A 14,938-nucleotide genomic window follows, 5' to 3' on the forward strand; every position below is an offset into this window, starting at 1 on the left:
GATATTAAAGGTACTTGATTTCAAATAGAAATTTTAATATTTAAAAAGTGGATACAGATTACTTATTATTTAAATAGGACTTCTATGGATTCTAAAAAAAATCCCTTGCTGTGGTAATTCATGTCAAGGTAATTAGGAAAGACAACAATTATCTCATGTATTTGCACATGCAGGCAGCTACTCAAATGTGTAAGTCCTACATGTGATGCTGCCAGAGTGGACCTGCCTGACTTCCCTTCCTCTATAGCCTAAAGTATTAAAAAAAAACAGAAAATTTCCCTTCATTGCCATGCTGTAATTTTTGTCCCCCAAGAAATGTCTTGTTTCTAGTGCTCAGTTCAGCAGATTGAACAAATCATAAGCTTTGACCATGAGTTCAGAGTAGGATAACTTGAATATACAGGTTGAACCGTCACCTCCCTGATCAGTGTCCTAAATACTTCGTATGTTTCCCTTCCTGGCCAAGGGGTGATTTTTAAAACAACCTTTTCTCATAACCATTATAAAAATTTCTATGTAGCATTCTAAGCTGGAATCAACTTTGCAAGATGAAAAGAAACTATAGGCTTTTGTTAATATAGTTTGTACTGTCAATTTAATTTTGGGAATAGTTACTGAATATTCATGATGTACATGCTATTTTCCTCTATCTGCCAGTCACCCTTTCAGGCAGTTCCTTAGTGTACTGAAATGTGTATTTGGGTATTGGTCTTGGATTCACTCTTTCACGAATGTTGAGCTTAATGGACATGTTGTATAGCCAGTGGATGGACTCCCCAGGTGACGCTAGTGGTAAAGAACCCACCTGCCAACGCAGGAGACGTAAGAGACATCGGTTCAAGCCCTGGGTAGGGAAAATCCCCCCCCGGAGGAGGGCATGGCCTGGAGAATCCCATGGATCGAGGAGCCTGGTGGGCTATAGTCCATAGGGTCGCAAATAATTGGAAATGATTGAAGCGACTTAGTATGCACAGTCAGTCAGTCAGTCAGTCAGTCAGTTCACTTGCTCAGTCGTGTCCGACTCTTTGTGACCCCATGAATTGCAGCACGACAGGCTCCCTGTCCATCACCAACTCCTGGAGTTCACTCAGACTCATGTCCATCGAGTCCGTAATGCCATCTAGCCATCTCATCCTGGGTCGTCCCCTTCTCCTCCTGCCCCCAATCTCTCCCAGCATCAGGGTCTTTTCCAATGAGTCAACTCTTCGCATGAGGTGGCCAAAGTACTGGAGCTTCAGCTTTAGCATCATTCCTTCCAAAGAACACCCAGGGCTGATCTCCTTCAGAATGGATTGGTTGGATCTCCTTGCAGTCCAAGGGACTCTCAAGAGTCTTCTCCAACACCACAATTCAAAAGCATCAATTCTTCAGTGCTCAGCCTTCTTCACAGTCCAACTCTCATATTTATACATGACCACTGGAAAAACGATAGCCTTGACTAGATGGACCTTTGCTGGCAAAGTAATGTCTCTGCTTTTGAATATACTATCTAGGTTGGTCATAAGTTTTCTTCCAAGGAGCAAGCGTCTTTTAATTTCATGGCTGCAGTCACCATCTGCAGTGATTTCGGAGCCCCCAACAATAAAGTCTGACACTGTTTCCACTGTTTCCCCATCTATTTCACATGAAGTGATGGGACGAGATGCTATGATCTTCGTTTTCTGAATGTTGAGCTTTAAGCCAACTTTTCCACTCTCTACTTTCACTTTCATCAAGAGGCTTTTTAGCTCCTCTTCATTTTCTGCCATAAGGGTGGTGTCATCTGCATATCTGAGGTTATTGATATTTCTCCCGGCAATCTTGATTCCAGCTTGTGTTTCTTCCAGTCCAGCATTTCTCATGATGTACTCTGCATATAAGTTAAATAAGCAGGGTGACAATATACAGCCTTGACGTACTCCTTTTCCTATTTGGAACCAGTCTGTTGTTCCATGTACAGTTCTAACTGTTGCTTCCTGACCTGCATACAGATTTCTCAAGAGGCAGGCCAGGTGGTCTGGTATTCCCATCTCTTTCAGAATTTTCCACAGTTTCTTGTGATCCACATAGTCAAAGGCTTTGGCATAGTCAATAAAGCAGAAATTGATGTTTTTCTGGAACTCTCTTGCTTTTTCCATGATCCAGCAGATGTTGGCAATTTGATCTCTGGTTCCTCTGCCTTTTCTAAAACCAGCTTGAACGTCAGGGAGTCCACGGGTCATGTATTGCTGAAGCCTGGCTTGGAGAATTTTGAGCATTACTTTACTAGCGTGTGAGATGTGTGCAATTGTGTGGTAGTTTGAGCATTCTTTGGCATTGCCTGTCTTTGGGATTGGAATGAAAACTGACCTTTTCCAGTCCTGTGGCCACTGTTGAGTTTTCCACATTTGCTGGCATATTGAGTGCAGCACTTTCATAGCATCATCTTTCAGGATTTGAAATAGCTCACCTGGAATTCCATCACCTCCACTAGCTTTATTTGTAGTGATGCTTTCTAAGGCCCACTTGACTTCACATTCCAGGATGTCTGGCTCTAGATTAGTGATCACACCATCGTGATTATCCGGGTCGTGAAGATCTTTTTTGTACAGTTCTTCCGTGTATTCTTGCCACCTCTTCTTAATATCTTCTGCTACTGTTAGGTCCAGATCATTTCTGTCCTTTATTGAGCCCATCTTTGCATGAAATGTTCCCTTGGTATCTCTAATTTTCTCATAGAGATCTCTAGTCTTTCCCATTCTGTTGTTTTCCTCTATTTCTTTGCATTGATCGCTGAGGAAGGCTTTCTTATCTCTTCTTGCTGTTCTTGGAACTCTGCATTCAGATGCTTATATCTTTGCTTTTCTCCTTTGCTTTTCACCTCTCTTCTTTCCACAGCTATTTTTAAGGCCTCCCCAGACAGTATTTTGCTTTTTTTGCATTACTTATCCATGTGGATGGTCTTGATCCCTGTCTCCTGTACAATGTCACATGTATATAACTAGTGGACACATCCCTTAATTCTGCAAAATGTATTCTGCACATAGATTCAAGGGTCAAATAGTTCCTTATACTATTCTTAATGCAGTGGATATAAAGACAGTATCTGCAAGTGAAACTACTGGAAATCTTAGACATTTACAAAATAAAATGGTTTTTGCCCTTTTGTGTTAGGTGTGGCACTGGACATCTGCTTTTAAAGTATGATAGTTCTATTGAAATAGCTCCATTTGTCTCAAGTTGTGATGTTGTTCAGCACAATTTTAAAAATTTTATTAGGGAGACGTCAGGCTCCCGCGGCCGGAGCGGCGGCCCCGGCTCGGCGCGGCGCAGCGCAGTCTGCTTGAGCGCTCACCGCAGCGAGAAGGTTTCCTCTGCCGTCCCGCTTCCTGCCGCCGCCGCCGAGCTTCCCCGCTCGTGCCGGGACGCGCCTCAGCGCTCCTCGCCGCTTCCACCCCCGCGGCCGCCGCTCCTCTCGCCGTCGGCACACACACCATGACGAAGACAGACAAGAAGTCCTTCAACCAAAGCCTGGCCGAGTGGAAGCTCTTCATCTACAACCGGACAACCGGAGAATTCCTGGGGCGCACCGCCAAGAGCTGGGGTTTGATCTTGCTCTTCTACCTAGTCTTTTATGGGTTCCTGGCGGCACTCTTTTCATTCACAATGTGGGCCATGCTTCAGACTCTGAATGATGAGGTTCCAAAATATCGTGACCAGATTCCTAGTCCAGGACTTATGGTTTTTCCAAAACCAGTGTCTGCGTTGGATTTTTCATTCAGCCTGTCTGATTTAGAATCCTATCAAGGGTACATTGATGACCTTAAGAAATTTCTAAAGCCATATGGCTTAGAAGAACAGAAGAATCTCACAGATTGTACCAGTGGAACCTTTTTTGAGCAGAAGGGTCCAGAATACACAGCGTGTCAGTTTCCTCTTGCTTTACTTGAAGCATGCAGTGGTGTGGATGATCCCACGTTTGGCTACCAAGAAGGAAAGCCTTGTATTCTTGTGAAAATGAACAGAATAATTGGATTAAAGCCTCAAGGAGAACCCAGGATAGACTGTATTGCAAAGAGTGAAAGCACAGCATTTCTATCAACTTATCCTTCCAATGGAACGATAGATTTAAAATATTTTCCATATTATGGGAAAAAACTGCATGGGAGCTACCTGCAGCCACTAGTTGCCGTCCAGGTCAGCTTTGGTAGTGATGGTGACGTAAAAGAAGTAATGGTTGAGTGCAAGATTGATGGATCACCCAACCTAAAAACCCAGAATGACCGTGACAAGTTTTTAGGACGCGTTGCATTCAAGATCACCATGCATGCATAGTAGGAGTTAGGATGTCTCTACAGAGTAAACGTTGTGTTGTCTGTCTTCATTTTGTATAAGCGGGACCTGCCATTCCAGAATTATGAGACCGCCTTGGAGAAAGGTGGAGTGGTACATGACACTGGGATAACATAATGTGCTTCCAGATAATAGTGGTCCATGTCCTTCGGAGTAACTGCCTGTTGCCTCTGCTGCCTTTTGAACCATGTACACAGATAGGGACTGTGAACACCTGATTCTGAACATGTAGGTTGGGGGTCTTGTCCAATTTTTATGTGGTTTAATTGCCAAGTGTCTAAAGCTTAATGTGCTGTGCTATGTAAATATTTTATAGATTTAACACTGGTTAACTGTCATATTTTGATGCCAGCAAAGTTTTAAGGGATAAAATGGTACCTGACCAACATCAAGTGACTTTATAGCTACAAGAAATTGAGTGTGTGGAAAAGTTCTGTATGTGAGGAGGAAAAAGGAAAATAAAAGTGGATTTGAAAAAAAAAAAAAATAAAAAATAAAAAATAAAAATTTTATTAGAGAAAACCAGTCTTATTCACTGTGGATCTCAGTATATTATGTTAGGCCATATTCGGCACATAATCAGTATCATGAAAATTAAGTTAACCTACTTTGGGAAACAGCACTAACTCTACAAAATCAGCAGGACCTATATCATGAAGTATACAGAGACAATTCTGCTTGTTAAATATATTCTCTCAAGAGTCAAATTCAGTTTTTGGAAGATGCTAATGCAATGCAAAATATGGATACTTCTCATGTAACTATTTTATGGATGTATAGTGACTAATCGGAGAAGGCAATGGCACCCCACTCCAGTACTCCTGCCTGGAAAATCCCATGGACAGAGGACCCCATGGATGGGGTCGCGAAGAGTCAGACACAACTAAACGACTTCACTTTCACTTTCATGGACTGGAACAGGAAATGGCAACCCACTCCAGCGTTCTTGCTTGGAGAACCCCAGGGATGGGGGAGCCTGGTGGGCTGCCGTCTACGGAGTTGCACAGAGTCGGACACGACTGAAGCGACTTAGCATCAGCATTAGCAGCAGTGACTAATGCTTTATTGACACGTAGACTAAAATATCATATAGACATGTAGGTTTTGTCTAAGTCTTGATGACGGCGGGATAATCATGAGTGTGGCAGTCATTTTGCATTATTTTAAATTTCACTTGCATCTATAGAATGCCTTCATTTTAATTGTTTTTACTTTATCTGTAGCTTTTATCAGAAATTAAAGAATTTTCTCTTTTATCTAAGTGGCTTATATGAAAAATCATTTCTCAAAATTTTTTTCTCGAAAATTTTCTTGGGCTATTATTTTTCTCTTTAAATATGGTCATATATTCCACCAGGATTTCAAATATTTGGCCACATTGTCCTTTCATGAGGATTCTGCCTAAGTACCCTCTGAGATGAGTTTGGAGACCATAATAGATGGATGTAGCCTTTCCTGTTCTACTCCTCACCCTCTGCTTCCTCCTCTTCTGTGGGTATTAGAATAAGAAAGGGTCATCATCTGGATGTCATCTGAGAGGCTTCCTCTGATAAATGTGGGACTTCCTTGGTGGCACAGATGGTAAAGAATCTGCCTGCAAATGTGAGAGACCTGGGTTTGATCCCTGGGTCAGGATCCTTCTGGGGGAGGGCCTGAAAACCCACTCCAGTGTTCTTGCCTGGAGAGTCTCAGGGACAGAGGGGCCTGATGGGCTGCAGTCCACAGGGTCACACAGTTGGACACAACTGAAGCGACCTAGCATGCACAAACCCACGTTGTCCTGGCTCATTTACTTCATGGCTCCCCATAAATAGTCTCTAGTTTGGTCTTAAATAAACAGCTTTTTCATACCTATCACAAGCGAGGAATTAGATAATATTTATCTTTATGGGGACTTAAAGAGCCATGCCTGTGGGGCAACCCAAGACGGGTGGGTCGTGGTGGAGATGTCTGACAGAATGTGGTCCACTGGAGAAGGGAATGGCAAGCCACTTCAGTATTCTTGCCTTGAGAACCCCATGAACAGTAGGAAAAGGCAAAATGATAGGATACCGAAAGAGGAACTCCCCAGGTCATTAGGTGCCCAATATGCTACTGGAGATCAGTGGAGAAATAACTCTAGAAAGAATGAAGGGATAGATCCAAAGCAAAAACAATACCTAGTTGTGGATGTGACTGGTGATAGATGCAAGATCTGATGCTGTAAAGAGCAATATTGCATAGGAACCTGGAATGTCAGGTCCATGAATCAAGGCAAATTGGAAGTGGTCAAACAAGAGATGGCAAGGGTGAACGTTGACATTGTAGGAATCACTGAACTAAAATGGACTGGAATGGGTGAATTTAACTCAGATGACAATTATATCTACTACTGCGGGCAGGAATCCCCCAGAAGAAATGGCGTAGCCATCATGGTCAACAAAAGAGTCCGAAATGCAGTACTTGGATGCAATCTCAGAAACGACAGAATGATCTCTGTTCATTTCCAAGGCAAACCATTCAATATCACAGTTATCCAAGTCTATGCCCCAACGAGTAACGCTGAAGAAGCTGAAGTTGAACGGATTTATGAAGACCTACAAGAACTTTTAGAACTAACACTCAAAAAAGATGTCCTTTTCATTATAGGGCACTGGAATGCAAAAGTAGGAAGTCAAGAAACACCTGGAGTAACAGGCAAATTTGGCCTTGGAATGCAGAATGAAGCAGGGCAAAGACTAATAGAGTTTTGCCAAGAAAATGCACTGGTCATAGCAAACACTCTCTTCCAACAACTCAAGAGAAGACTCTACACATGGACATCACCAGATGGTCAACACCGAAAGCAGATTGATTATATTCTTTGCAGCCAAAGATGGAGAAGCTCTATAGAGTCAACAAAAACAAGACCAGGAGCTGACTGTGGCTCAGATCATGAACTCCTTATTACCAAATTCAGACTCAAATTGAAGAAAATAGGGAAAACCTCTAGACCATTCAGGTATGACCTAAATCAAATCCCTTATGATTACACAGTGGAAGTGAGAAATAGATTTAAGGGCCTAGATCTGATAGATAGAGTGCCTGATGAACTATGGAATGAAGTTCGTGACATTGTACAGGAGACAGGGATCAAGACCATCCCCATGGAAAAGAAATGCAAAAAAGCACAATGGCTGTTTGGGGAGGCCTTACAAATAGCTGTGAAAAGAAGAGAGGTGAAAAGCAAAGGAGAAAAGCAAATATATAAGCATCTGAATGCAGAGTTCCAAAGAATAGCAAGAAGAGATAAGAAAGCCTTCCTCAGCGATCAATGCAAAGAAATAGAGGAAAACAACAGAATGGGAAAGAGTAGAGATCTCTTTGAGAAAATTAGAGATACCAAGGGAACATTTCGTGCAAAGATGGGCTCGATAAAGGATAGAAATGGTGTGGACCTAACAGAAGCCGAAGATATTAAGAAGAGGTGGCAAGAATGCACAGAAGAACTGTACAAAAAAGATCTTCACGACCCAGATAATCACGATGATGTGATCACTAATCTAGAGCCAGACATCCTGGAATGTGAAGTCAAGTGGGCCTTAGAAAGCATCACTACGAACAAAGCTAGTGGAGGTGATGGAATTCCAGGTGAGCTATTTCAAATCCTGAAAGATGATGCTATGAAAGTGCTGCACTCAATATGCCAGCAAATGTGGAAAACTCAACAGTGGCCACAGGACTGGAAAAGGTCAGTTTTCATTCCAATCCCAAAGACAGGCAATGCCAAAGAATGCTCAAACTACCACACAATTGCACACATCTCACACGCTAGTAAAGTAATGCTCAAAATTCTCCAAGCCAGGCTTCAGCAATACATGAACCGTGGACTCCCTGATGTTCAAGCTGGTTTTAGAAAAGGCAGAGGAACCAGAGATCAAATTGCCAACATCTGCTGGATCATGGAAAAAGCAAGAGAGTTCCAGAAAAACATTGATTTCTGCTTTATTGACTATGCCAAAGCCTTTGACTGTGAGGATCACAAGAAACTGTGGAAAATTCTGATAGATGGGAATACCAGACCACCTGGCCTGCCTCTTGAGAAATCTGTATGCAGGTCAGGAAGCAACAGTTAGAACTGGACGTGGAACAACAGACTGATTCCAAATAGGAAAAGGAGTACGTCAAGGCCGTATATTTTCACTCTGCTTATTTAACTTATATGCAGAGTACATCATGAGAAACGCTGGACTGGAAGAAACACAAGCTGGAATCAAGATTGCTGGGAGAAATATCAATAACCTCAGATATGCAGATGACACCACCCTTATGGCAGAAAATGAAGAGGAGCTAAAAAGCCTCTTGATGAAAGTGAAAGTAGAGAGCGAAAAAATTGGCTTAAAGCTCAACATTCAGAAAACGAAGATCATGGCATCCGGTCCCATCACTTCATGGGAAATAGATTGGGAAACAGTGGAAACAATGTCAGACTTTATCTTTTTAGGCTCCAAAATCACTGCAGATGGTGACTGCAACCATGAAATTAAAAGACGCTTACTCCTTGGAAGAAAACTTATGACCAACCTAGATAGTATATTCAAAAGCAGAGACATTACTTTGCCAACTAAGGTCTATCTAGTCAAGGCTATGGTTTTTCCTGTGGTCATTTATGGATGTGAGAGTTGGATTGTGAAGAAGGCTGAGTGCCGAAGTATTGATGCTTTTGAACTGTGGTGTTGGAGAAGACTCTTGAGAGTCCCTCGGACTGCAAGGAGATTCATCCAGTCCATTCTGAAGATCAATCCTGGGATTTCTTTGGAAGGAATGATGCTAAAGCTGAAGCTCCAGTACTTTGGCCACCTCATGTGAAGTGTTGACTCATTGGAAAAACCCTGATGCTGGGAGGGATTGGGGGCAGGCGGAGAAGGGGATGACCGAGGATGAGATGGCTGGATGGCATCATGGACTCAATGGACGTGAGTCGAGTGAACTCAGGGAGATCGTGATGGACAGGGAAGCCTGTCTTGCTGCAATTCATGGAGTCGCAAAGAGTCAGACACGACTGAGCGACTGAACTGAACTGAACTGAACTGAAAGATCCAAGGATGGTTTGCCTGTTGTTGAAAAGAGGTATTTAAGAGAAAAATTAGAAATGTGGACTGTCTTGTTTTTTAGAGACCTTGTCACAATGATCTTAATTCCGTGTTAAAAGGCACATAAATTGCTGTTACTTTTGAAAAATCTTAGTGAATATATTAAGAACAGTTACACTGTAAAAAAGACAGGTAACTTCAGGTGTTCAGTTTTTAAGGAAGTTATTTTAAACAGCTGTAGAAGGAACAGTTTGAATCTTAAAATATTGCACATTTTGTTAAGTCTGTGCAGTCATCCTTCAGTATCCGTGGGGAATTGGTTCATATGTGTATTTTACACATTCTCACGTACTTTTCAAACCCACTTAGTGCCTAATTTGTCATTCTTCACTGTTACCTGTGGACGACCTGGAGAAATCTCATTGACAGAATTAATTTCACTCTGGTGTCTACATGAGGTGCTGTATGTTGAGGACAGCTCTAGGTCTTGAACTAATGATAAAAGCCATGAAATATGTGATAAATGTCTTTAATATTTCTGAGACATCTTTTACATTATTTCTAGATCTTTTGGTGTGCTTTTCATAGTTGATTCAAATGGCTGGATGGCACCTTGTATTATTCTAACAAATATTTTCCCTTCTCTTTGGACTCTGTTTTAGTTTGCAAAAAGTATATTTTTAAAAATAACACATAACTTTCAGGAACATCAAGCATTTTTCCTGAATAGTTTTAAAACTTGTATTGTTGTTGTTGTTTTTCTAACATTGAGGCTGAATCATTGGCTGCAGTAATTCTATGCCATGTTTGCACAAGGAGAGGGAATGAATGAAAACGTGTTTCTGAAATGAATCTACAGAGGGTGAGGCTGAATGGTATTTCCCCCAAAATTTATAGAATAAAGATGATGTGTTTATAGCTTCTATAAAGACAGTAGCATAAGTAAAACATTCATACCCTTACCAGCATTTTGAAGAGGCCAAAAAGGCTTTCCTTTGTAGCTAGTTCATACCAGACTTTCCATGATGTCCTGTTTCCAGAACAAGGTAGTAACACTTTAGTATTTTTATATCATATTAACCTTGCAGGTATCAGTTCAGTTCAGTTCAGTCCCTCAGTCATGTCCGACTCTTTGTGACCCCATGAATCGCAGCATGCCAGGCCTCCCTGTCCATCACCAACTCCCGGAGTTCACTCAGACTCACGTCCATCAAGTCAGTGATGATGCCATCCAGCCATCTCATCCTCTGTCGTCCCCTTTTCCTCTTGCCCTCAATCCCTCCCAGCATCAGAGTCTTTTCTAATGAGTCAACTCTTTGCATGAGGTGGTCAAAGTATTGGAGTTTGAGCTTTAACATCAGTCCTTCCAATGAACACCCAGGCCTGATCTCCTTTAGAATGGACTGGTTGGATCTCCTTGCAGTCCATGGGACTCTCAAGAGTCTTCTCCAACACTACAATTCAAAAGCATCAATTCTTCGGCGTTCAGTTTTCTTCACAGTCCAACTCTCACATCCATACATGACCACTGGAAAAACCATAGCCTTGACTAGACGGACATTTGTTGGCAAAGTAATGTCTCTCTGCTTTTGATTATGCTATCTAGTTTGTTCATAACTTTTCTTCCAAGGAGTAAGCGTCTTTCAATTTCATGGCTGCAGTCACCATCTGCAGTGATTTTGGAACCCCCTCAAAATAAAGTCTGACACTGTTTCCACTGTTTCCCCATCTATTTCCCATGAAGTGATGGGACCAGATGCCATGATCTTAGTTTTCTTAATGTTGCAGGTATAAATCACCCTAATTGTACAAATTACCAAGAAAACTGAAGGCATTCATTCACTAGACATTTGGAAATACCAGATAGAAATGCTTTTAAACCATCTCAAACTCTTGAATAGCGCAGGGCAGAATGAAGCGCATCTTTCATTACTGTGTGTGCTATTATATTTGTATCTGTGATGTACTTCACAAGAATAGCCAAGTGCCTGCTGTTTTAGTGACATTCTGAACATTGAAGAGATACTTACAAAAGGAACAGCACACAGCAGTTTTACAGGGTACTTAATATGAAGGTATAATTCAATTTCTATGGTAAAGTTGACAGATCATCAAAGGAAGGGGTTCAGAAGGAGGTGGGGATTTGAGCAGGTCTTAAAGGACGAATCACATCTGGAAAGAAGATTAGAGGACTTCATTCTGTGCCAGTATAAGATCATTGATGCATCTTTTGTCTCTTTCTCCACTATCCCAATGGTGGTGTCATAGCTATATTCAGTTAGCATTGTGACATATAATTATATTCCATTATTGTGAAATAATGACACATTCCATTAAATTGAAATTTCCACCTTGTTAGAGATAACATAGTTTTTGGGATGTTGTCCTTTAGAGTTGATTTCTCTCATCATGAGGGTAAAACTATTTGAGATGGAGGTTATGATATATATATGCTTTTGAACTATGGTGTTAGAGCAGACTCTTGAGAGTCCTTTGGACAGATACGTATATATCTTTTTGCCTTTTTATACAGTTCATGGGGTTCTCATGGCAAGTATACTAGAGTGGTTTGCCGTTCCCTTCTCCAGTGGATCACATTTTGTCTGAACTATGTCTTATCTGTCTTGGGGAGCCCTGCATGGCATGGCTCACAGCTTCATTGAGTTATGTAACCCTTCACCATGACAAGGCAGTGATTCATGAAAGGGATAAGGGTGAAAGAGGAGAGTGAAACAGTTGGTTTGAAACTCAATATTTAAAAAAACTAAAATCATGGCATCTGGTCCCATTCAGTTCAGTTCAGTTCAGTTGCTCAGTCGTGTCCGACTCTTTGCAACCCCATGAATCTCAGCACGCCAGGCCTCCCTGTCGATCACCAACTCCTGGAGTTCACTCAGACTCATGTCCATCAACTCAGTGATGCCATCCAGCCATCTCATCCTCTGTCGTCCCCTTCTCCTCCTGCCTCCAATCCCTCCCAGCATCAGAGTCTTTTCCAGGGAGTCAGCTCTTCGCATGAGGTAGCCAAAGTATTGGAGTTTCAGCTTTAGCATCAGTCCTTCCAGTGAACACCCATGGCAAATAGAAGGGGATAAGGTGGAAACAGTGACGGATTTCCTCTTCTTGAACTCTAAAATCACTACAGATGTTGACTGCAGCCATGAAATTAGAAGATGATTGCTTCTTGGAAAGAAAGCTATGACAAACCTAGACAGTGTATTAAAAAGCAAAGACATCACTTTGCCAAGAAAGGTCATATAGTCAAGGCTATGGTCTTTCTAGTAGTCACGTATGCATGTGAGAGCTAGACCATAAGGAAGGCAGAGCACTGAAGAATTGATGCTTTTGAACTGTGGTGTTGGAGAAGACTCTTAAGAGTACCTTGGACAGCAAGGAGATCAAGCCAGTCAGTTTTAGAGGAAATCAATCCTTAGCTGTTCCAATACTTGTTGGAACAACCGATGACTGAAGCTTTGCCCACCTGATGTGAAGAGCCAACTCATTGAAAAAGACTCTAATTCTGGGAAAGATTGAAGGCAGAAGGAGAAGAGGGTAACAGAGGATGCGGTGGTTGGATGACATCATTGATTCAATAGACATGATCTTGGGCAAACTCCAGGAGATGGTGAGGGACAGGGATCCCTTGCAGTCCAAGGGGTCGCAAAGAGTCAGACATGACTTGGTGACTGAACAACAACAACAGATATGTATATATATATATGTATAATGATATGGTTATCATGTAAGTATAATTATATTAAGCATATGATATGTATTACATTGTAGTAGGTCATGATTCCTTTTGCCTCAAGATAGAGAAACAATTCCTTTCCCCTCAGGGTTAGTTGCTCAGTTATGTCTGCCTCTTTTCAACCCCACAGACTGTAGCCTGCCAGGCCCCCCTGTCCATGGGATTCTCTAGGCAAGAATACTAGAGAGGGTTGCCATTTCCAGGGGATCTTCCCAACCCAGGGATCAAACCTGGGTCTCCTGCATTGCAGGCAGATTCCTTACCATCTGAGCCACCAGGGAAGCCCCTCAAGGTATCTATTATTTTCCCTCAAGGTAGCTATTACTGAACACTCTCTTAAAGGCACAGAGTAAAAAGATGTCAAGTAATTTTGGTTTTATTAGGCCAGTTTCCAGCAGGTACATACAACCCATTTATGCATTTCACAAACTATTTAACAACAAAATAAGAACCACAACAAGAAAAGTGCTATAGTCTGAGTTATTGAAGGAAGATGCAACCCAGTTTTTCTTCATGTACTGCAGCCTCTCTAGAACATCATCTAGCTACTCTTTTCTAACACTTAAATATGATTTTGTAGTTTGTTGAATGCTTTTGGGGAGAAAATTTCACTATTAAGATTTATTATTTACAATTTATAATTATACATTTTTGATTAGGTTAAATTTATTTTTAATTACTCCTTATGTTAATCCCAATCTTCATTAATGTTACGTAGAATTGTGAAACACTGAATTATAGGTTTTTCCCTTAGCTGAAAGGAATACTCATTTTAAAAATGAATAAATTGTTTCAGAGAGATTTTTAAACAATGTGCTCAAGTTTATTATATAGCCTTGAAAGCTAGAACCCATTTCCTGATATAGGAGGTTGGGCATTATTGTCAAAATATTCCCCACAGCAATGTATACAGATGGGGGATAAATATAACTATTTATTCTGTGGCCAATAAGGGTCATGAATCATTATTATTATTTTTAAATATGAATTTATTTATTTTAATTGGAGGTTAATTACTTTACAATATTGTATTGGTTTTGCCATACATCAACATGAATCCACCACAGGTATACACGTGTTCCCCATCCTGAACCCCCCTCCCTCCTCCCTCCCTGTACCATCCCTCTGGGTCGTCTCAGTGCAGCAGCCCCAGGCATCCAGTATCATGCGTCAAACCTGTACTGGTGATTCATTTCATATATGGTATTACACATGTTTCAATGCCAAGAGTTATGAATTATTTATGTGGACTGCAGTCTGTGCTGGTGTGTACGGTAATATAACAGTGAATTTTCAATTCTTTAGTGCAGTTTCCTGATCTATAATCTGTAAATGGGTCTGTGTTTCCAGGTAGAATAATAGGACATGGGCGGTGGGAAAGTATGTTGAGAGGCAAGAAATCCAGAAAGGATTGAGGTTAAATCACTTTGGCATACTGTATAGTGTCACCCTGCTTATTTAACTTAAGTGCACAGTACATCATGAGAAATGCTGGACTGGAAGAAGCACAAGCTGGAATCAAGATTGCTGGGAGAAATCTCAATAACCTCAGATATGCAGATGACACCACCCTCATGGCAGAAAGTAAAGAGGAACTAAAAAGCCTCTTGATGAAAGGGAAAGAAGAGAGTTAAAAAGTTGGCTTAAAGCTCAACTTTCAGAAAATAGGAGAAGGCAATGGCACCCCACTCGAGTACTCTTGCCTGGAAAATCCCATGGATGGAGGAGCCTGGTGGGCTGCAGTCCATGGGGTCGCTAGGAGTCGGACACGACTGAGTGACTTTACTTTCACTTTTCACTTTCATGCATTGGAAAAGGAAATGGC

At 41.5% G+C, this 14,938-nt stretch overlaps 2 protein-coding genes across 2 annotated transcripts in view; both read left to right on the plus strand.

Annotated features, from left to right (window-relative positions):
• The window catches only part of CPE (carboxypeptidase E), a 144,459-nt gene that overhangs the window by 7,886 nt on the left and 121,635 nt on the right, over positions 1-14,938 (plus strand). The window lies entirely within an intron of this gene.
• Positions 3,089-4,818, plus strand: LOC138422136 (sodium/potassium-transporting ATPase subunit beta-3). Its single transcript, XM_069556635.1, has one exon. It carries the CDS (start codon positions 3,454-3,456, stop codon positions 4,291-4,293), a length of 840 nt encoding a protein of 279 aa, XP_069412736.1. The 5' UTR covers positions 3,089-3,453; the 3' UTR covers positions 4,294-4,818.

Source organism: Ovis canadensis, chromosome 17 (genome assembly GCF_042477335.2).
Source record: "Ovis canadensis isolate MfBH-ARS-UI-01 breed Bighorn chromosome 17, ARS-UI_OviCan_v2, whole genome shotgun sequence".
Classification (NCBI taxonomy): domain Eukaryota; kingdom Metazoa; phylum Chordata; class Mammalia; order Artiodactyla; family Bovidae; genus Ovis; species Ovis canadensis.

Coding starts and splice junctions, on each gene's coding strand:
- LOC138422136 (XM_069556635.1), top strand. CDS start 3,454: ATGACGAAGACAGACAAGAAGTCCTTCAACCAAAGCCTGGCCGAGTGG.